At 38.4% G+C, this 23811-nt stretch overlaps 1 protein-coding gene across 3 annotated transcripts in view; it reads right to left on the reverse strand.

Moving 5' to 3' along the window:
- LOC114466440 (sodium- and chloride-dependent taurine transporter-like) overlaps positions 1-11875 on the reverse strand; it is a 28046-nt gene extending 16171 nt beyond the window's left edge. Inside the window, exons 1-4 of one of the 3 annotated variants that reach the window (XM_028451852.1) lie at positions 11724-11843; positions 4025-4315; positions 2208-2437; positions 1984-2118 (exon numbers count right to left, since the gene is read on the reverse strand). In XM_028451852.1, the coding sequence (XP_028307653.1) occupies positions 1984-2118; positions 2208-2437; positions 4025-4035 (376 nt within the window). In that variant the 5' untranslated portion in view covers positions 4036-4315; positions 11724-11843. Of the gene's footprint in view, positions 1-1983; positions 2119-2207; positions 2438-4024; positions 4316-11723 lie in introns of all 3 variants that reach the window. The other 2 variants (XM_028451853.1, XM_028451854.1) reach the window with 2 other exon arrangements.
- Positions 11876-23811: the final 11936 nt, after the last annotated feature.

Consider the following 23811-nt stretch of genomic DNA (forward strand, 5'->3'; position numbering starts at 1 on the left):
TCGCAGTTTGCCACTTTTTCACACTCAGAGAGCACATGACAAGAAAATGTGCATGGCTTTTTTCTTTTTTTTTTTCTTCTAGTAGCAGAATGGGCAACTGTTTTAGCCAGCCAGCTGCTGCATCTCTCAGCTGTTTCATTTCGTCTGTGGTGGCCAAAAACATGCCGGAAAAAAAAAGCTCCAGAGCCAAAGACAAAAACAGGAAGTTCAAACAATGAGATGAAAGGTCCTGCGATCCCTGCAGGCCTGGAATGCAAAGCAAGGACAGTCATGGATATTAGTGCAAGCATTGACCCTGCATGAGTCGAGTTACTGATAGGATAATAATAATTTGTTAATAGTTTGTTCCCAACAGAAGCACGCATCCAATGAAAAAAAATAAAAGAAGTAAACCCTAAGGGGTAACTTTGTACATTGTGTTACACTAACAGCTCTGATGGTTTTAGACAGTCATATGAAGAATAACTTCCAGTGTTTAATACTGGGTGAACAACCTTCAGGCTCAAAGTTCAGTTAATATCATCGAGCCTCCAATGTTTGACTGCCAAACATTGCAAGAAAGTAGTCTGTAGCCTGACACATGGTTCTGATTTTACGATGTCCTTTGTGTTTTTATGCTATTTTTAGATGACTTTGCCTCAGAGTTAGACACAGAAATCCCTGTTCTCTTCCTCTGCTCTGAGATATTTTTAAACTTGTCATCCATCGACACCTCCTGCTATATGTGTCTGTGCACAAAAAACCCCCAAACCCCCTGCTATACTGAAATAATAGTTTAAAGATATATCATTTCATCATCATATACTTGTCCAATCAGGGAATTTCTAGGAGAGCAGCCTCTGCCCATTCTGAATGGAGGCTTCCATCAGCACAGATATGGTGCCTTGAAGTTTTCTCTCTTTTCATATGACGTCCTGCGTGTGAACATGAGTAAGGGCATCACAGCAGCTGCTCAGGGTGCAGGGTCTCAGTACTTGTCTACAGCTGTCAATCAAACTTAAAGTTTCTGGTGGATGAGCCGCGAGAGGACAGACAGCGTCTTAAGTGTCTGAGGTGCTTGTGGGGACAAGACACCGCTGAGGGAATGTGGCTAGGGCAACACTGTCAGTAGAGATGGGAAGTATTATAATCTGCCATAAACTTAAACAAAAACACGTGGATCCACATGGCGGCTCTGTGTCAGGAGGACAATCTGGACATGGCGACAGTCCAGGACCATGCACAAACTCAGCAGGTTTTTGTTATTTGACATTAAGAACATGAGGTTGGTATGCTACGCTAGGCGGGGCACAGCTCAGGGGTCTTGTAGGGTCTTCTCTAGGGACGCCTCCTGTGGTCTGACACATGAACGGGTGTTTTGAAATCAGATGTTCATTCATTCATTTTGTCTTATTTTTGAATAGTTTGTTAAGTTAAGGTTTTGTTTATTCAGACAAGGTTTTTCATGATGTTTTTTAATCTCCTGACATGTTTCCACTGTCAACTGCAAGTCTTCATCAGAGGAGTTCTGCTGATCGCCTTTGATGTCTCCTTTGAAGTTTTACTTGACTTCCATTTAATAGTTCCAGCGAGATTCATTTTGTCTTCTTTTTGGATAGTTTGTTAAGTTGAGGTTTTGTTTATTCAGACGTTTTTCCAGAAATCTGCTGATTGCCGCATTAAAGTTTCACTCATCTCCCATTTCCTGAACAACCTTGTCTTAATAAACAAAACCTCAACTTAAAAGAGCTTCATAACTTGTGGGCCAGGACCCAAAGAGAGTTATGGATCTGCAGCATTTTAATAAGAATAAAAACATGGTCTTGTGAGGTAATTTAAAGAAAATGTACTGGTGTGCTTTTTCTTTGTACTTTACAACAATGGAAAAAACTGTTGCATTAGGAGGCAAGGGTTGGGTTTCAATGAAAACATATTTTTAAAACAATTAAAATAAATGTGAACCTTGTCCTCGACCCATAATGTCTTGGCTCTTTGCGTACTAACCAGTAAAGATGGGGCAAATCTTAGCCCAGCAGGTGATCCCACCCTCCGATGTGTACTGGCCAAGTGCCACCTCCAGGAAGAACACAGGCAGGCCACCCCCAAACAGGAAGATGAAATAAGGGATCAGAAACGCACCTGAGACAAAAGGAAAAAAAAACAGGACTACGATTTCAGCGGGGGAGATCATCTTGTTATGATGTAACCTCTTGGGATTGTTATCTTACCTCCACCATTTTTATAACAAAGGTAAGGGAATCTCCAGACATTTCCTAATCCGACGAAGCCTCCGGCCACCGACAGGACAAAGTCGAGCTTGCTGGCCCACTTCTCCCTCTGCGGAGCCTTCCCCTCAGCCTCGTCCTCAGGCCGCGTGCCCGGGCTTTTTCCTGGTGATGGTTTCAGGGTGTCCTTATGAAAGTCCTTCAAGCATTGAAGTTTCTCTTTTTGTGCCATGCTGCAGAAGTCACAAAGGTAGACATTAGGACGACACAGACAGAGGTGAAACAGACAGAGGTGAGCTGGACAGTACATTGAGGAGCATTAGGGAGATTATACCGTCTTCTGATTTTGTTACAGCTCACTTCGCGTGAATATACAGTACAACGCTCGTTAATCTTGCTAATCTGACCAACTAGTGCATGGAGGTCAATTAGACTAAGAAAACACTTTGTGCTCTGACGTGTCAGAGACAGAACAGAAGTGGTTTAGAGAAGCAAAACTTACAGTATATCTGAGGCCTTAGAAGAGAAAAATACTCATTAGCAGTAACCAAAAATCAACTACTATGACTTTTTAGCAACAACCTGTGCAACTTAACTACAACTTAAGTAAAGAGGAGCATGTTTTCATCAAGTGAGGGCACATGGAGAAAGAAAAAGAAAGGGGATCTATAGGGAACAATGTGTAACTACGAGACCCTCACCTGAACCAAAAGAAACTGTTTTTCCTGTCACACGACTAAACCAGCTACAAGTCCTTCCAAATTTAGAAAGGAAAATATCCCTCAGCATTCCCAAGAAGCCCTCAAGAAGCTACGACGACAAGCTTAATTTCACACTAGTGTTTACACTGTAAAGCGCTTTTCCAAGAAGGGACAGGATTTGTCATTACTGTCCAGGGTATCCTATTCCCTGTAATGGGCCAAACAAGAAGAAAATAAGTTAACCCGAATAGGACAGGAATAACTACATACAGCTCAGTATTATTAAAGCTTCCAGTGGGGAGTGTTCAAGACAAAGAAGGGCGGTCAGGAATAGGTGTGGGACACAAGATTAGCCGTCACAACTGAGAAAGTTTCCTCTACTTTTAAGGTATTCTGATGTTAGAAAGATCAATGAGTAACTCTCCAACCTACTGAGAACCCCAACAGTTGGAAAAGTGCTTTACCAGAGTACAACAACCCTTATGGCGTTAATAACTTTCTCAGAAGTAGTTACTTTCCCCCCTGAAACCACAAACGTTTCCAAACTCCTGCTGAAAGCCATTTCCTTATTCAATCAGCGGCATGTGCACCCCATGTCCCATCGCTTTTTGGCATTTCTACCTTCCTGTTATGGATGACAAGTCAACATGAACTGCCTTTTCTGTTCTCAGACCTCCTTATATAACTGGATCTGTTGTAGCCTCTCACTCTTGCTCTCATCCTGTTACCTCTCTCTTTTATCCTCGCCTCTTCCTCCCGCTACTCCTGTTCTGCTCAGCGTCTGCTTTCACCTGCCTGCTGTCAGTGAAGCTGTCCAGGCACCAGATAAGACTCAAGGCAAACTGTCCTTGAGATTAAACCCAGACATAGTCCACAACACATTCTTCAAACTTCTCTTTGAGAAAAGAAATAACTTAACGGTGATGTGTGTACAATAGACACATTTCGGAGTGTAGATATTTTATCATTTACTAAAAAAAGGATTTTTTTGGAACTCTTAGTAACTTAGACTGCTATAAAAACCAATCACAAAAGTGAAAATCTAATACATGTAACCGCAGAGAATTAAAAACCTAAGGAACCTTCATTCAAGTGAAGAAATACAGAAAAAAAACTTACATTTCCTTCATGGCTGTGACTCTGTATAGTGTCCCTCTCTCTCAGCTGTCACCATTCCTCTGTACTGAATGCCTTTATGGCGACAGGGGTCACCAGAAGTGGAGCTGACAGCAGGGCCCGCCCCTTGGCTAAAGACAATTAGATCCTAAGTGGAGATTGGACGCAGCCTCAGCCGTGACAGACAACTCAGGTACTAACGTAGGAGACTGTAAATTTCCACTTCCCTCTACTCCCTGCCCACTAACATACACACAGCCAAGTGGTGGGGGATGAGCGTGTGTCACACCGGCGCTGAGTACACACACACACACACACACACACACACACACACACACACACACACACACACACACACACACACACACACACACACACACACACACACACACACACACACACACACACACACACACACACACACACACACACAGAGAGAGTCTTTAAATTGTTATCAAGTAAAGAGAAGGAAAAAAAAAAACTTTAGGGGATTTCGGTTTCTCAACGGAACAAATCTGAAATGCTGGGCACAGTTTTATTTATAAGTCTCCTTTCATCACATCACCGTGATACTTCCAAGTATCTTGGAAAACTATTTTTACAGCAGAAGAATATACTGTGCTGATGTGGCATTCGGAACATTTTTAATCACCATCCTCCATCCTTTTTTGCCAATGCAGCTTCTTATCTGGGGAAAGTAAACGAGTGCAGCATTAGCTCATAACAATCCCTAATAAGGCATTGGGTCTCCTGTGTTTGTGCACGTTCTCGCTGGAGCTATCTCACTTCTCTGAGAGCTCGCAGAGGCTTCATAAAAGCCTGGCAAGCAGACGACAATCACAAACCCATAGATTCCTCTGCAGGATTTTCACAGTTAAATGTGGGATCGTCAATCAGCCGATGACAAGTTGACGTTCAAACCCTGCACACATACACATACTAATGCACTTGCTCACCTTTGACATCCTTTAGTGTTGCGCAGTCATAGCCCATCATATTTTGGTTAGAGGCATGCTCTGTATGGCATTATTTGATTATGTAATCTTTGACAAACACCATACTCTTATCTTTTGCATGAGAGAGAGAGAGAGAGAGAGAAACTTCCTACAGCAGAAGAGGCCGTTTCATGCTCTAATAAATGTACAATTCAGAGCGCGTCCTCCTCAGCACACAAATGAAACCTTGTTTGAACTTATATACTGGTCTATAGAATGTAAACTATGCTCAAATTGAACTTTCCACCTTCAAGAAAAGCATATTATATTAGTAAATCTTTATTTTTAACCCATTTCCCCTAAATCTTTAATAAACTTTGGTTTCTAGTACCATGTTTTTTATTTATTAAAATATTAATTAGTAATAGGTTATCATTGTAAATGTATTTCCAATTTATATTTTCAATATGTTGTTTTTATTGTACGTGTAAAGAAGCTGTTGTTGATTCCTTGTTTTTTTTTTGTGCATTTCTGACAAGGTTAATCAATTTCTAATCTTGGAAACTATTTCTGAATAACAGATTTTAAATGGGTTTAAAAAATAAAAATGTAGCTTTTTTTTCCACATATCTTCTTTTTTTTTGACATTTTATTTTTGTGTTCTTGAGTTTCCTCTTTTTTGTCCAAACAGTCTTTGAATGGGCAGTTTCCTCAGTTTCTGTTCTGTTTTTCTACGTGCTTATAGGTGCGTGAGTGGAAAAGTACAACCACTGCTAAATCAGTACCTTTAAACATTGACTTTGAACAACTTTATTTTTCGTGCAAAAGTATACATTTTTTAGTTTATCAATTTTAAATGATGGCTAATTTTCAAAGGATGACAACTTTATTAATAAAAATATTAAAATACATTTATCATATTGTATATTTATCATAAATCTGGCCCACCAGAGCAGCAAATTCAAGAGGAAAATCATAGCTTCTACAAAGAAACGGTCAGGGCCAGGCAATTTTAGGCAAAACAAAACAGCAGCCGTTAGCAGTTATTAAGGAAAAAAATAAATCAGAAAATACACATATTGCATAGATGGCATGGAGATGTCTGTAATTTGTTTTTAGCAATGCTTTATTGGCTCTATAAGTAGAAAAACTGATGTTTAAAAATGCAATTTTTGCATCGACTCCAACTGTTCACATTAAAACAAAATTCAAGATGTCTGAAGATATGCTGTAGCAAGTTTGGTGTCAATTGTGTAAAACGTGGGAGGAGATAGATTTAATACATTTTACAGTTTTTGGGGAAAAAAACCCAAAGTAGTCAACTCAAAGACCATGTAAAGCAAATTCAGTTAATTTCTTCTGAACACATTAAATAGGTCGGACGCTGGAGCCGCTTTCATACTGCTCTCTCCCATAGACACAGTACACGGAGACGGCGCCCTTCCAGCACATGGGTGTGGTTCCAGCGCCTCTAACTGACACACCCCCAGCGTTCAGAGCAGAGAGAAATGCTTGTTTTTCCATGATTTTGAGACTTAATTTTATATACTTGGCAATTTTTTTCACCTTTCAAATTTGGCTCAGTGGTCAATGACACATGTTGCTGTGGTGTGACAAAACTCATAACACAAATTTATTTCTGCTTTACTCAGATTTTAATAATTTGAAATAGGTTTAAATTAAGGACCGACCGATAATTGCCATGGCAATTAATATCGGCCAAAATTTGGTATCTATCTATAACTCAAGAAATCTCTGTCTGTGGCTCAAATATCTCTGCGGTTCAGGGATGGACAGAGCTGAGACTTTCAACATGCCTGCTGCTTGGTTCAAGGGTGTTTAACGTCAGATTTGCTTGAACTGCAATGATACCATTAATAAATTATTTCTGACTGACGACATCATCACTGTAGAAGTAGGACCAATATTCCAATGTTCCAAAATGGGTGGGGTGTGGGGGTGGGCTCTCCAGTGATTGGATTAGAACATTAGAATATAGGGATGACATCATCACTACGGAGGTAAGGACTGATGACATCATCACTGTATGTTCCAAAATGAGTGGGGCGTGGGGGTGGGCTCTCCAGTGATTGGCTCTGGTGCACATGTGGCTACAGTGTGCAGTGATTAGCCAGGTAGCACCAATGTTCTAACTGATGACATCATCACTGGACCATTTTTCTATCGCAAGACATACTTCCTACGGGCACTGCACTAGTTTTTATAATAACCGGTATCTAGGGATGTAACGATTCACTCAACTTCCAATACGATTCGATTCACGATACTGGGTTCACGATACGATTCTCTCACGATTTTTTCATTTACAAAATGGGACTTTAGACAAATTTTTTTTTTTTGGGAAAAAACTAGAAAATACTGTATTATTTTCCTTTAATTTTTCATTGTCAAAAGAATTCCTTGATAAACTATTCAAAACAATGCAATTTAACTAAAAATAAATCTTGAATTAAATAAATAAAGGAATAATACAAATGAAAATGAAGCCTATTAATTTAAATTCTGGTTCTATAATAAACAATGCAAAACTGCATAATAGTTCTTTTTCTTTTAAAAGTGCAACTGAAAATGTATTTTGTGCCTTAACAATTGGACTTTAAAAAAAAAAAACCGTCATTGCACTGATTTACGTCATATTTGTTTGGACCAGCAGAGGGCGCTGGTAACACAGTGGTCGGTTGGCATGCAGATATCTTGCAGTGAAGAAGAGAAGCTATGCTAGCAGACAGAGCTAATAGAAAAACGTGACTTTTACAGATATTCAAGTAATATTACAGATATTCTTTCGGTGATAAAGGGGCAATGAATCATTTATTAACATATTTAAGAGTAGAAGGCGGCCAGAAAGAAAGTATTAGCAGACTCCGCCTGCCGCCAACACTTCCGGATAGCGCCCCCTGCTGGTTAAAAAAAGTACTGCGATTCAATTGTCAGAAAATCGATATCAACCGTGATACCTATGAATCGATTTTTAACTGCCTTACGATTAATCGTTACATCCCTACCGGTACCTTGCCGTTTTTTCCACCGATAGCCGATAAAACAAGTTCACTTTAAAACGCGTTCCTTTGGCTTTTATACAGCCGTCTCTCTGCCCTTGTAACAACCCATATCAGCCGTCATCCTTAGTTTAAATGTACAAACGTGTCTTCAGTATTGGCGCTACATTTTTGTGAAAGTTGCAAATCTGTAACACATTTGGTTGATTCATCTGTTGTGAAATTTAAAAATAGGCTGCCTGGCCCTTATGTACAAGAAATACAATAATCAATAGTTTAATCACTCTATAGTTTGCTCAAGTAACCTATGAACGAAAGTGAACGCATTACACTGACTGGTTTAACTGTTAAAGTGTTAAAACTGAGACAAACGTTACAGGACTTCTCTGGTCTAGCCCATCTGAGATCAAACTAGGGCTGTTGAAAATTAATCGTTTTTAATACGATATACATGTGTGTTCTTATTTTTGCGTTTGCGGCGCAGGACAATTAAGTTGAGAAGTTAAAGCAAAACAACACAATGTCCCATTGAATTGTGGGAAAATGAGTCCAGCCAGCACAGTGTGATGGAAGGAAAGTGAAAAAAAAAAAAAAAAAAAAGGTTCCTTGTGTCTTGAAAGCGGATATCCGGACACATTTTGAATGTTATGAATGGAACGGGAGAATCCTAAGCTTCACTTCCTGTTACAGACGCTGCAGCCTCGGTGTGAGCTTCATCATGTAGCAACTTCACAGAAAAAGTAATCCCTTCCCTCTGTAATGAAGCCAAAGCCCATTGAGCCAAGCTAGCCAAGCTGTTAATCACAGACTTCTATCTGACGCGTTTTGAACAGTGATGCTACGTTACGTTATGTTACATTAGCAAAGACTGACGGAGTTAACCTCACTTCCTGTGAAGGAGAACCAGAGCAGAGGTTTAGGAAGGCCTTTATCTTAAAGCTGCTCTTCGGAAACTTAATAGTAGATTTGGTATTTCAACAAGGCTGTAATACACCGCTGTGCTTTGTTTATTTTGAATTACAATATAATGTAAAAGACATTTATGTTAATGATTTTATTAAGCACTTTCTAAATAATAAACAACGGTGATCATACTTTTCGACTGCTTGTATTCATTGATGAAAAAGTAACCAGGGGCAATAACGTAGGAAATAGAAGAAGAAACAAATGACTCTGCATCGTGGAACCGTCAACCAATCAAATCGTTGCAATGTTAACCGTAATCGAATCGTGAAACCAGTGAAGATGTACAGCTGTAGATCAAACTAGACTGCATTAGGGGTGGAAACCTTTTGGCACCTCACAATTCGATTCCTCACAATTCTTCTGCTCAGTTAGAACTGCATGTCGATGTGACAAAGTAGTTGCATCCTTGCTTATGACATACACAATAAACAAAAAGAGCTGTTCTAAATGACAGATTATATACAGTTTGTATACAAACTAAATAAGCAGCTCAAGTACTAAACAGCTTTTAAAACATCAGTAAATCCATCGAAATATCCTTCAACAGAATTTCCTGTAACTAGGGATTAAAATAAATGATTATTGGAAATGTTTGAATCGATTATCGTTTATGATGTCTGAATGACGACGCATCGATAATTTCTCCCATCCCCAGACTGCATGGCTGTGTTCGAAATGGCACACTCCGTATTATACACTACACACTCATTAAGTATGTCTACTATATACTATAAGTATGATTAGGATGATGACCGTTCCCACTGAAGTATACTGTACTTCCAAGTTTCCCATGATGCATTTCGAACCTATAACAACAAAAAACAAAGCACGCTGAGGCTAAATATCTCAGTTGATTCGCCACCTTTGAAAGTTCTGAAAGCATTTTAAGCAAGAAAGTGACCAACTAGAATGTCAACATGTGCTCATTTGAGCCATAAACCTCGCGGGAACACAATTCATACCAACATTTCGGAGATTTTCGGAGACCCGCCATTGTGCTACTGACAAAACATCTGGTTAACTTCAAAACAAGAGCCCTATTTAAAAAAAGTGTTAAAAACTAATTGAAGACAAGAAGAAATGCTTTTGTTTTGAAACAGGGATGTTTGATTGCTAGCTTCAAGCTGGTCCCAGGACGATTTTACGTTCCGCTCGCAATGCATCATGGGGCCGTTAAGTATGACTAGTGGTATGCCCACCACCGTGCATACTTAAAAAATTCCCGATAAAGTATACATCTGGGTATTTCTTACATACTATCTAATTGCTACGCACTACATACTCATTTAGACTTAGTATGAGTAGTATGTAAGTATGCAATTTCAAACACAGTCTTCAGGTCTGTTTGGTTGACTTCAAAAAGGCATAATTGTGTGTAAAACATATAGTAATACTTGTAACGCCCACTGTATGCTGTAAAAAGATGTTATCATGAGCTTTATTTGATTTAAAGGGCCCGGTCACGTGCCCCGCCCGCAGCCCAGCATTGAATATCAACATCTGGTCATTTGATCCATAAAACTCACGGAAACAAATTTCATGAAACCAGCCATTGTGCAAGTGACTGAACTTCCGGGTAACTTCCAACACAAGAGCTCTATTTACAAAAGCGTTAAAAAAAATAATGGAAGACAAGAAGACATGCTTTTGTTTTGAAACTGGGATGTTAGTTTTTTTTGTTACCTTGAAACCAGTCCCAGGATGAATTTATGTTCTCTTCACAATGTATCATGGGGCGGTTAAGTATGACTAGTGTGCGCACCGTGCATACTTAAAAAATGTCCAGCTATATTATGCATCCGGGTATTTCTCAGTGCGTACTATATCTTTTCATACTAACTAAATATTCATTTTGACATCAGACTTAATATGAATGTTAGTATGACATTATGAATACAGCCTGTATGTGTTTGCCCAGTAAAATCTGCCAGCTTGGTTTTATTGTTCAACAATAACACATCAGTCAACTAAAGTACCTGGAAGGGCTTTTGGAAGGCAGTCAGATGCAGTGAGGGACAATTTTAGAGGTGAACTCTTCAAATCTTCAGTGCTGCACTTTTGGAGGCTTATGGCCGCTGCCCATGTGAGGGGGACAACAGTTTTATCTGCTCAGAGGGCAGCCTGGATTGGGGTTATTAAAGGACACATGCCAGTCAATCATACAATAAAGCAGGAGTGGGAGGAGGGGGTGGGGAAGTAGGTTAAGTATGTGCCACCAAAGCATAAGATGTAAGCTTGTCAACGCCTTAGTGTCTATCAGATGCACTCCGGCAGCCTGCTGCAGAACAAACACGTATTTACTGGAGAAGATGAAGGCGCACCTGCAACCTGATCACCACAAACACATCCTTCAACATCTTACAGCACCGATGAGCCCGTGCGTGCCTGAACGCATCACGCAGCTCAGCCCCTTCCCCACCCCCCTCCCCTCCCCTCCCCCTCCCTCCAACTCAAAAGAACCAAACGGACACTTTATCAGACACAAACACAGGCAGCCCAGTCCAAAGGCCGAGCTTTGCATCGATGTATTAAAGCAGTAAACACGTAGCCAGGCAACAGTCAGGAAACAGCAGAAGAAGAAAACAGAAGAGCATCACGAGGAGGACACGGCACGTGTTAAACTCCTCGTGGTGGACGAGAGAGAGTCCACCACGAGGAGGAGGAGACCACCGCTCCCCCAGGACGGCTCAGAAGACACACTAAAAATGTTCAATACCATTTAAAACCAGTAATGCACGCACTGATTGATTTGATGTATGTGGAGAAGAAAAGTAAGTTTACCTGTTCTCTCACTTTTCCTCAGTGTCTGTTTACAGCGCGCGCTCTCTCTCAGTTCAGGGTCTTTGGGCTCAGACCATTGTTTCTGTGATGCTGTTGTTGCGTTTCATATCAGTTTGAGTGGAAAATCACCAGCTTCACCATGCAACTATTTTCTTAAAGCGACAGACCCCCACCGACCCTTAGTCCGCCCCCACCTGTTCCTCAAGGCTGCTTTACGTTTAACTATGGACTCACTCTAAGTGTAGACCTGTTTATTATTAAGTAACCATATTTTTCATTAATTATTTTATATAGCAGAGAAATAATGAATTACAAAATATAATTTAATATTTTTTAATCGTTGAAAACATAGAAATAAATACTACAACTACCACTACTACTACTACTACTACAGTTTTATCATTAACATTAAATTACACAAATTGACTTAAATAAAACTGATTAAAAAAAAAAATAATATATATATATATATATATATATATAGCAACAACAATATATTTATATGGCTATAGTGTTATAACAACAACATACTATATATATTGTTGTTGTTGTTATTATATTGCTATATGGCTATAGCAAAATAACAACAAAAATGTACATGACTAAAAACGAGCAAGACAACAAATTGCACGACTCTAAAAACACAAATTTACTCCAAAAACCAGAAAACATCAACAAAAACATAGAATTTGACTTATTATTATTGTTATACGTGGGTGTGGGTGTTGAGGCCCAAATAATAAAAAGGATTTATATAAAAATTTGTAAGACCAGTGTGTCAAAATAAAGGTCCGACGGCCGAATCCGGCCCTTTACAGCATCTAATTCGATCCGGAAGTATAAATATGACTCATTGTGTAAATTACCAAATTATTCAGTTGCAGGTATTTCACTCCCTCCAATTACACAAATTCAATGAGAATCCACAATAATTGCACGGGTTTCCAATTTTCCTGTGCTTTTATCACATTACAGCAGTCATAAATTGCACAAAATTTGGCCACATTAATTGCCTGGGTATTTTATGGACATTTCATTTATATGTGAAAGAGCAAACTAGGGCACATTAATGTTGAAATAGCTTTTCTTCCCCCCTAAAATCTGCGACCTTCTTGAGATCAAACTGGTCCGTGTTTCACCCCTGAACTAAAATGAGTTGTACACCCCAGTTCTCTGCGAAGGAGAAGTAAACATAATGGTGGAAAATTGGTGGATCGCATTGTAACAGCTGTTACTAACAAAATTAATATTAATATTTATGTTTTCATTAAAAATACACATTTTGTATATAAAGTCTGTGAGGGTATGTTATACTATGAGCACAACTGTGTTTGATATCTGGTCACAGAACCATGGTTTACAACTTCCCTCATTTATAGCACTCTGTTGGTGTGAATCCCCCCCCTCAGTAAGCCTTGGAACTGTAATCCAACACCTGCTGCCTATTTGACTGAAGCCATTATTTTCTGACATTTCCATATTTCCTGCACCGGTGCTTTTGCCTAAAGCTGAAACTGAGCAACAGTGTTTTCCAAGTTACATGTGCCACCTGAGAATTAGACTTTTCTTGCCATGTTGAAGCCTGAATGTCAGCCATTTATTTTATTTTTTTTTTGTCCATCATCACAACAATCACAGTTTTACTGCACTTGTTTAAATGTTCATTACAAAGCCAAAAAATATTTTAATTCTTGTTTTTCTTTCGCAGGACATCATCATACTTGATATACAGTGGGTACGGAAAGTATTCAGACCATTTAAAATTTTCACTCTGTTTCATTGCAGCCATTTTTGCAAATGTATTAAAAAAGAAAAACTGAAATATCACATGGTCATAAGTATGCAAACCCTTATGACCCTAAAGGGGTCTGAACACTTTCCGGACCCACTGTATTTAATAAAAGGTCAATGGGTTATTCCATATCATTTCAACAAATTTTCAGGACATCAAATGCACATTGGTCCAAAAAAATTCTGATGTTTTTACCAATTGTTCCATGATTATCCGATAGGCACACTGTAAATTTTTAGTTTGATCTCATGATTACTTTTGAGATATGACCAATCTAGTGGGTGGGGGGGGGGGGGGGGGGGGATGTGTCGATTTCATGTGTCCTTTTTTTTCCTTCCATTTCCAGCTTCCAATATCTCAGGAACTACACCACATAGGAAACTTAAATTTAACCTAAACTTAAATTACAGCTCTACTCATTCTCTCAGAATATACAAAAAGATCTGCTATACATCGTATCTGGTGGACATGCCAGCGCCTCAAATTTGGAAAACCAGTCTCTCTGGGTTTCAGGCTTAAACATGTTTGGGCCTTCAGCATACAACATTGCATATGCCTCAGCTCCCTGTGGACCAGCTTTGAGCTATGTACATAGACTGTTCAAATCACAAGTGATTAGTCACATATATGCACTTTTTTTTTTACTGTTTCCATTGACCTCTAACTGCATGTGGGAATGTAAGAAAAAAAAATGTGATCTGTTTTCATTTATAGTAGAAAGATTACTCTTTCTTGGATTATAAAACACATTTTCTTTATGCGACTTCTTTTTTATTTTTGAACCGGAACTTTGGGTTATTTCACCTCTTGCGAATATTGAAAATGACATGAAATGTCCCCAATCCATCTCAAAGTTCCTGATCAAAAATGATAAAACAGGAAAACATCCTTAAAAGCCACTTGTTTTGATTTCACTGGCATATTGTTTTTCAAAACTAGATATTTAACACAGACAAACTACAAACAAATGAATGTAAACGCATTTGTTTGTAGGAAATAATTTAACGTCATTGTCTGACTGTGGTGGTGCATTGTTTTCATCAGCTGCCTGAGCAGACATAGTCTTGGATTGTGAGTTTTTGTTCTTTCTTTTTTCTACATTTCTGGATACATTTCCATGATTTCTCGATAGACTTGGAGGGTAAATCTCACGCCTGTAATGAAAAATCAAAGTGTCGCCCTCCCATGAGCTGCACTGATGGCTTCACTCTGCAGAGAACAAAAGCTCTGTCAGCAGGACAACTGCTGATGGCTATATGGGCAAAAACACAAGGAAACAGGAAAACAACCAGGGGCGGGGTGCAAGTTTGGGAGCTCACTGCTTGTAACTGTGATGAAAACCAATCTTGAATCTAAAGTAGGTAAACTCAAATCAGGGAAAATGAAGTTTTGCCTTCACCTTCACAAACGACATGAAACATTTTAATGAACACAAAATCAGAAAACGGAGACTTTTACTGTCACTTTAGCAAACAATAGAAAAGCTTTTCAAATGTTTGTTTGAATTTGAATTTTCAGTCTTCAGAAGAAAAAAAAACCCAGAACAAACAACACTCAATTGTCAAACTAATCAGCCAAAAAAGTGTAAGTTAAAGCAAAAGCTTATACATTACATACCTACACTATCACAAAAAACCAAACAAGGCTCTTTAGATAATATCGCACAAAAAAAATTAACAAACTATTACAATACACATCTATTAAATATTCTACACAAAGTTTTATAAATACAGTTTATACATGCACATCAAACATATATACAATACATATACACACACGCTTAATATCTATATACTGTACATATATACACATTTCATCAATTATATTTTAAATGATACAAAATATAGAGCGGCAATATTTCAATTCATAATATACTCTATCACAATACATACCTTTTATTATGTTTATTGAGTAAATATTATATTTTGTGCATATAATAATTTGATGCTGTCCTTGATAAAATAGTTGCTCTTCTTCCTTATACTAATGATATATGTCACAAAAAACTTTTTAAACTGGTTTTTATGTTGCTGCTTTGTTTTATTTCATCCTTTAGGCAGTTCCATTGTTATTGTTATACTCTATAGCTTTTTAATGTTGTTCTCGCATATTTTATCTTGAAATGTAGTTTTTCTCTTAAAGATAATATTTTTGCTAACATCCAATGTGTGACGTCTTTGCTACAATCGCACCACATTTTGGCCCACGCAAAACATTTCAGAGTTAAATACCACGTCCTGTTTCATGGGGAGCATGAAAAGTTCAAACTGGATATCAAACCACCATGAAAACGGTTTGTCTGACTGTACAAGTGAGGACTTCAGGGCCAGAGGTTGTTGTTCGGGATAGATTTAGCTCTTCTTTTGTTAGAGGTCTGTCTAAGGGCAGAACAGTCACATGGTGACAGTGTAATCCTGTCTCACACGCAGACGCTGTTTGTATCTCTGCAGAGCTGGCCAGTGTTTCTCCTGGCAACCTTGTGACTCAGCTCCAGTGGAGCATAATATTGTGTGTGGATGTACGTGTGTGTGTGAGTGTGATTATAAACATAGTACACAATCATTTGAAAGCAGTGAATCCACTGCATTGACCATCACTGCTGCTCAGCGCTTCATCCGACGAGCAGCTAAATTTACTCGGCTCTTTTGGGCATCCTGCTGTCTTTGTCAAAACGGACTAAATCAGCCCCTGCTCACTCGCCTGTCTGTGCTCTGGCTGCTAATGCTTCAAGGGAGCTTGTAAAGCTTAATCCTATATGACCGTGGCTGAGTTAAGTGCAAGCTCCTGACTGTCAAATATCCAAACACAGCCTTCATGCAGAGCGAAGGGAGAGATAAACTGAATACCTGGTTAAGATAAGCTTTGGAAGTATGTATGAAACTATTTACACATCCTCCACAGTTTGGTGGAAGTTTAATCTGGCCAGGGTCTCATTGGTGGGAAGTGACGAGCTGCCACTCCCGCCTCAACTAATGATAATCCCATAAGGAGATCGTCTTGGTGGGAGCCGTCGTTGAATTTAGTGTGTTGTCTTTTCTCTGCCATTTCTTACGTAATAGCTGGCTCATACATGGCTACAGTTCACTGGCCCAGGTCCCAAAACTGTTATATGAAAAGTAAATCCAGCATGTCTGCTTTCAGGCCTCAAACTGCTGCAGCACACATTAGAAAGGACGGTAACACTTCACTTGAAGTTTTATGCATAAGTAGTTCCAATGATATTCATTTTGTCCTATTTTTGAATAGGTTTCTTTTATTCAGACAAGGTTTTTCAGGAATTTTTTTATCTCCAGACATGTTTAGACTGTCAACTGCCAGTCTTCTTAAGAGTTCTGCTGATTGCCTTTGATGGTTCCTTTGAAGTCCGTATAATAGTTCCAGCAAGATTAATTCTGTCTTCTTTTTGAATAGGTGTATTTTATTCAGACAAGGTGTTTCAGATTTTTTTTTTTTTTTGTCTTTTGACATGTTTAGACTGTCAAATGCCAGTCTTCGTCAAAGGAGTTCTGCTGATTTCCTTTGATGGTTCTTTTGAAGTTTCACTCGACGTCCGTGCAATAGTTCCAGCGAGATTCATTTTGTCTTATTTTTGAATAGTGTGTTAAGAAGATGAGGTTTTGTTTATTCAAACCTCAACTTCATGATTCCTTTGAATGCAAGTGAAACGTCAAAGGAACCTTCAAAGGCGATCAGTAGAACTCCTCTGACGAAGACTGGCAGTTGAAGGTCGAAACATGTCAGGAGATAAAACATTTCCTGAAGAAACTTGTCTGAATAAATGAAATCTCAACTTAATCTTTTATACATAAGACCGATATTACACTGTCATTATCTGTCATTAGCATGAATAAGGTGTCATGAAGACTGTCGTTTGCTAAATTATAACACCTTTGGAGCTATGTTGGCATTTTTTGGGTTAGGTGTTAGGGTAACAAACAACACTTAATGACAGCCTTCACGACACCTTATTTATGCTAATGACGTGTCATGCTACAATAATGGCAGCACATTATCAGCCTTTTTGTATAAAACTTCAAGTAAAATGCTACAGAACTGACACATCTTGAAGTCCTGAGTGTCACTGATACAAGGTTTTTCAGGCTGTTGAGTGAAGACGTGACATAAAGGCTTCAGGTCATCCTCTGGCTAAGTACAGGCTTACCTCTCTCTTTCTCTCTTTCCGTCTCTGAGGTGGTAATCTCTAACTGATAGCAAACTAGGATATTGGCAGTGACAGGCAGGAGTGAGTTATGTCTATTGCCACCTCAGATGCATGTGTCCATTCCCTGAGACATGGACCAAAACATGCACGTCTGCTAATTGCAGGACATACGGTACTTAGAAATAAAGGCGGTGCAGCAGCTCGTGTGCTTAGTGCTTACTAATGTCGATGACATCACAGGGATTAGGATGCAGAGGCACACTGTAGCGTGTATCATACCACCGGAAAACCACCAGATTTAGCTTTTCACACAACCTCTTGTAAGGTTTTTAGCTCTACCTTCTTCCCAGTTCTTTTAATTGAACAGCTCCGAGGATTGATGACAAGAGTAATACTATTTCTCAGTATAATTTATTCTAAGTTATAGTGACGAGTACATTTGTAGCATGCAACTCCCTGTTCCTGTTAACTCACACACAGGGGGTGGGTAGGAGGAGGAAGACTAGTGTCCAGACATTTGGGAGTTGAAGATCCCCAAAACACAGACTGTGGACACTAACTTTTAGTCACAAGACAGGCCTGCCCTGCCATATGGCTTTAAAGGTAATTAAAAACAGTATCTATTGTGTGAAGCAACAGATCAAAGACCCCCGTAAAGATAGATAACAAAGGATCAAAGACAGAGCAATACAATCTTCTCATGTGAGTACATACACAATTGAATTGAACCATGAAATATCTTTCACTCTGAAGTAATTTTCACTCTTTAGCTAATCTTAGTAAATAACAATGACAATTTTACATGGACCTTTTATGGTAACTGGGACACAAGGATACAAGTTAGGAAATAAATAGTGATATACTGTATATTAGCTGGGCAAGTAAGTCAGACATTGTACCAGTATTATTCTATCTTTCTTCTCAAATACAGATACCATGGCACACCTTCAGAGTTTTGCATTTTTAGCTGCAATAATCCCTAATGTTTGGCTGATTTGTGTATCATTGATCATTGATATTTTCAAATATTATCAAACATTGATACATCACAGAAACAAAGATAGTAATTTGGTCATTTTGTTGTTCACTAGTGAGTAATTATGGCACTACACTGCGTTAAGCCAGGGGTTCTCAACTTTGTGGTCAGCACCCCATTTGGGGTCGTGAGACACTGGGAAGGTGGTCGCCAGATGCATTCAAGAAACGAAGAAAGTTATTTTTTGAACAATTTGAGCCAATTTTTGCTTATTTTTGCGACGACACCAAACTTGCCCCTTTTAACCTATTTTCATCATTTGATCTTGCCATATGTTTGCTCCTTTTAATGCATTTTTACTACATTACCCCCATTTCTGCCACTTCCCCCTCAAATTTCAATGTCTTTTCTGCACATTTTTTCAACACTTTTGACACTTATAAACTCATGCCCATTATTTACCGGTTTAAACAGTTCCAACTTTTTTCTGCCACTTTTAAACCAATATTGACACCTGGAATCCTTTTGACCACTTTTTCTCTAATTTGCAACTTAACCACTTTCTGTGGTGTTTAAAATTTCATTTCACCACCTTTTCCACCATTTTTAGTCACTTTTAACCCATTTCAATTCTAATGAAAACACGGATTTACATCTTTAATATGACTATATACTATGGCACAAATATTTGTAAACTTCCTGGATAACAGTATATATTATTCAGGTAAATAAATAAGTGTGGTTATCACAGATTCATAGAACAATGGACCATCATTTTGTTGACTGTTCATGTCTGTGTTCAACCACCACCTTCAGGTACAGTGGGGGTCCCCGGTCTCTGGCACCTTTATTTTGGTGGTCTCGGGCTGAAAAGGTTGAGAACCACTGCATTAAGCAACATTACAGGTAGTTTTCCATCATAATTTTCGCTCAAAGTCGTGACACAATGTATAATTTTTTACAGTCGTGTTTAAGTGACCATCTTTGTATTCAGCCTCCTGCAGTCGACTCAATCTGTCCCAGCTAGTCATTAATCCTGCATGTGAACGTATGAACAACGTTAAAATGGGCACGCTGGAAATCCAGGGACAGATGGTATGGATGACCTAAGGTCTGCACTGTGGATTAATCCAAAACAGATGGAAAAGAAAGAAAGATAAAACTGTGAACTTTTTCCATGTTATTGCACAGTAAATCTGCTTCAATAAGGTAAAGCTTTTAATGTAAACGCCAGTGTAAGAAAATAATACTAGCAATACGTTTCCTTTTACAGTTCTTGTGCTGCAGAAGCATTGCTGAGTCATGCTGGTGTGACTCAAAGTTTTGCCCCTCGCTGGCTGCTGTGCATAAGCAGGGTTGTGTAATTAGGCAAGGCAAGGCAAATTTATTTGTATAAGGCAGTTCATACACAAGGCAACTCAATGTGCTTTACATGATGAAACGTTCAACAGCTTAAAATCAATAAGAACATTTAAAATCATCAGTAAAATCAATTAAAATCATCAACAAACACATCACATCAGCAACATGACCAAAAATCTCTCTCTCAATCATATGCAGTAGAGAAAAAAGTGCCTTTAACTTTGATTTAAAAATGTTCACATTGGATGCTGACTTCAGCTCTGCTGGCAGTTTGTTCCACTTCTTTGCAGCATAACAACTAAAAGCAGCATCACCATGTTTACTGTGAGCTCTGGGCTCCACTATCTGACCTGCCTCTATAGATCTGAGAGACCTGCTGGGTTCATACCTGACTAACATCTCACTGATGTATTCTGGACCAAACCCATTCACAGATTTATACACCAGCAGCAGAACTTTAAAGTCTATTCTGAGGCTGACTGGGAGCCAGTGTAAAGACTTTAAAACTGGAGTAATGTGTTCTGACCTCTTTGTTCTGGTTAAGACCCGAGCTGCAGCGTTCTGAACCAGCTGTAGCTGTTTGATGCTCTTTTGGGGGATTCCTGTCTGAAGACCATTACAATAGTCCAGTCTGCTGGAGATAAAAGCATGGACCAGTTTCTCCTGGTCTTTCTGAGTCATTAAACCTTTCACTCTGGAGATGTTCTTTAGGTGGTAGAAGCTGTTTTTGTGATAGATTTGATCTGACTGCTGAATGTAAGCCCTGAGTCAATCAGAACACCAAGGTTTTTGACTTGGTCTTTAGCTTTTATAGATTGAAACTCAAGATAATGGCTGACAGCAGTCCTCGTTCCTTGTTACCAAAGACAATCACCTCCATCTTGTCATGGTTTAGTTGAAGGAAGTTTTGATAGATATAGTTGTGTGTCATCTGCATAGCTCTGATAATCAACCTTACTTAATTAGCTCACTGTAAGCTAAGTACACTAGCATGCTAGCATCGGTGACATGCAGTCAGGGTAGGCCATGTAGGCAGTGCCTAACCAAGGGTGAATGGATATTTTGATTATTCGTTTTATTTATAATATAGCCATAAATGATTTATTTTTCCATTTCCGATAGCCTACAGTACCTATAAGTTTGAAAGTGTCAGCATTTTGTGCGTTTCATAGCCCAAATGACTAAACAGCCCTATTTCCTGGTACAGCAGAGATGCTGCACAGTCATTGGTGGTCTCGATTTGCAACGTGCCTAGTGGTCACGGCACGTCACTGGCGAGCATTAGCTAAAAACGCACAGTCTGAGAGGAAAGTTGCTATTCGAGTATTTGAGTGTTTATTATTATCAGTGCTTGTATTTCCCAGAGGTGAAAGTAACTAATTAAAAGTACTGGCGTTACTGTAATTGAGTTGCTTTTTTGGGCATATTTCTAAATTAGTGTACAATTTGTACAATAATTTTGCGTGTTCTTGTAAAATTTAAGAGTAATTTTTTTACATTTATACACCCAACCTTTACTGAGTAAATTATTATCTTTTTTGTTTTAAAATAATAAACGGACATTGTGAAACTACAAAAAATTAAATGACCAGAAAACAATCAAAGGCATCACATCATAGTCGACCAATCAGATTAAACGTAATGCACAGCTCCAAAACAGCATTGAATGCCTGTTATTTTCTCAGCTTTAGAGTTAATAAATTTAGCTATACTTAGGGCCTGAGAATAGTTTTCATTTTGAATTGAATTCATTGGTGTTATTTTATTTTTTAAATAATTTTACATTTTGACAAACCTTTTACTTTATACAGATGCCTTTGTGGAGAATAAATTAAGTTACAATTGAGCATTATTTGGTCTCTTTTTTTAAGTCTCTACATGAGATGTTTACTGTATGTAAGGGAACCGTAGCAATATTTATTACCAAAAATAAATATGGGGGGTGAAAGTAACTGTAACTTTTACTTTGAGTACTATTTAATTGAGCTGCTTTTTACTTGTACTTGAGTATTTTATGTATGACTTACTTGTACTTCTACTTAAATACAAATTAAATCAAGTAACAGTGCTTTTACTTGAGTAGAATATATCAGTATATCAATTAGTTTTGGTAGATATCGGATGAGCTTTTTTTTTTTCTCCTTTACATACACATACCGTCAAATAATGACTCAAAATCTGAATCTGTTCATTGTAATTTTGAAATATTACTTCCCCTATTGGAAACAGTGATCATTCATTTTACAAAGAAGTAAAAAATAATCATGCAATCAGTTTAATGTAAAAGCTGGAGAATAACAACCATACTCTGACTACGAGCCAACACATTTGTCACCAAGTCAAGAAAATAAGAGTTGTATTCCAAGAAAGTTTCAGCAAGTTTCATTAAAACATTATTTTTTAAATTCCCAATGGAATTCTTGAAAATATATAATATCCATTGGTATGAGGCAAGACCCAATAAACTAGACTTTCCCACCCACGACTGAAACCCCACTGAGCTGCTAAGCAACCACCACAAAACGTTTGTAAATGCTCGCTGGGGTAATAACTAACTATATTGTTTACTCTTGTCTTTTTCAGCATGTAAGCCTTTGAGATGCTGGGCATGAAGCCAAGTGTTCAGTTCCCTAAAGGTTGGCCTCAGTGTTTTGGTCTGAACTGCTTTAAGGTGTCCAAACAACGGCTCTGTTCCTGCTGTGAGTCCAGTTCTTCTAATGGACACGACCCCAGGCCTATGTTAAGGTGACCCACAGCTCTAAGACTCTTTGAAAAATCAGTGCACGAGCCAGCAGAAGAAAATATAAGCAACGAATGAACAAAAATGTCTGATGAACGTAGAAACATGACACTCCTTCTGTCCACATGAGTCTCACTTCTATTGTGTCCTTCTGCTGTTAGCAACTTTTGTTAAAGGTGCTGGTAAAATAATAAATCTACAAAAAGTTAAATGCATTGTGAAAATATTGCTATAAGTTGACAGACTTGGATTAAATCCGATGTATTTGTTGTCTGGCTTTATGAAAAGGGCTGAAAAACAACCCATGTGGTCCAGAGAAACCCAAACGACCCTGACTACATATTGAGACTGCGCTTGTTTTATTGTCCTGTCGTGGTTTGTCATTATTCACTGTTGAGCTTAATTATTACATCAGTTTTTATTCTTGCTTGAATGTTTATTTTATTGTTTTGCTGTTGTTTTTTTTCTATTGTGTACAGCACTTTGTGCCAGATGTGTCTGCCTTAAAAGGCTATATAAATAAAGTTGAGTTGAGGAAATAAAGTAAGAAATGGCGCCATCTTCAGGTGTTTTGTGTGAATTGAAGCTGTGATTCAAACAGGGATCCAATGGCAAAAGCAGCTAAAATCCGTGATTAAATCCGTGTATCATTCGTTTTTTTTATTATGTAAAAAAAAAAAAAAAAAAAACATGAAAAACGAAAAAAAAAAAAAAAACACTAATTATTTGATTTTTGTTTCCAAAACCAAAATGAAAAAACAGAAAACGCCTTGTTTTTCAAATTCAAGCTCTTTTGCTTCGGTACAGAAAACGAAAAACGGAAAACAAACACCTTTATTTGTTTTCTCCATTACCGATTTGCCAAAGTACGTGAGCCGGAAGTGTACTCTCATCCGACGCTAACAGCTATGCTAACGGCAGCTCGGCATGACAAGATCGCTGTTTCCAACTGTGCATCCGAAACGTGTCCTTTTCGCCTTAACTGGTGTTGGGCACAGAACCTCCTCACGGACATTTCGGAGGATTTAGAGACTCCCAAGTGTTGCAAAGCTAAAG

The sequence above is a fragment of the Gouania willdenowi genome, chromosome 7 (genome assembly GCF_900634775.1).
Source record: "Gouania willdenowi chromosome 7, fGouWil2.1, whole genome shotgun sequence".
Classification (NCBI taxonomy): domain Eukaryota; kingdom Metazoa; phylum Chordata; class Actinopteri; order Blenniiformes; family Gobiesocidae; genus Gouania; species Gouania willdenowi.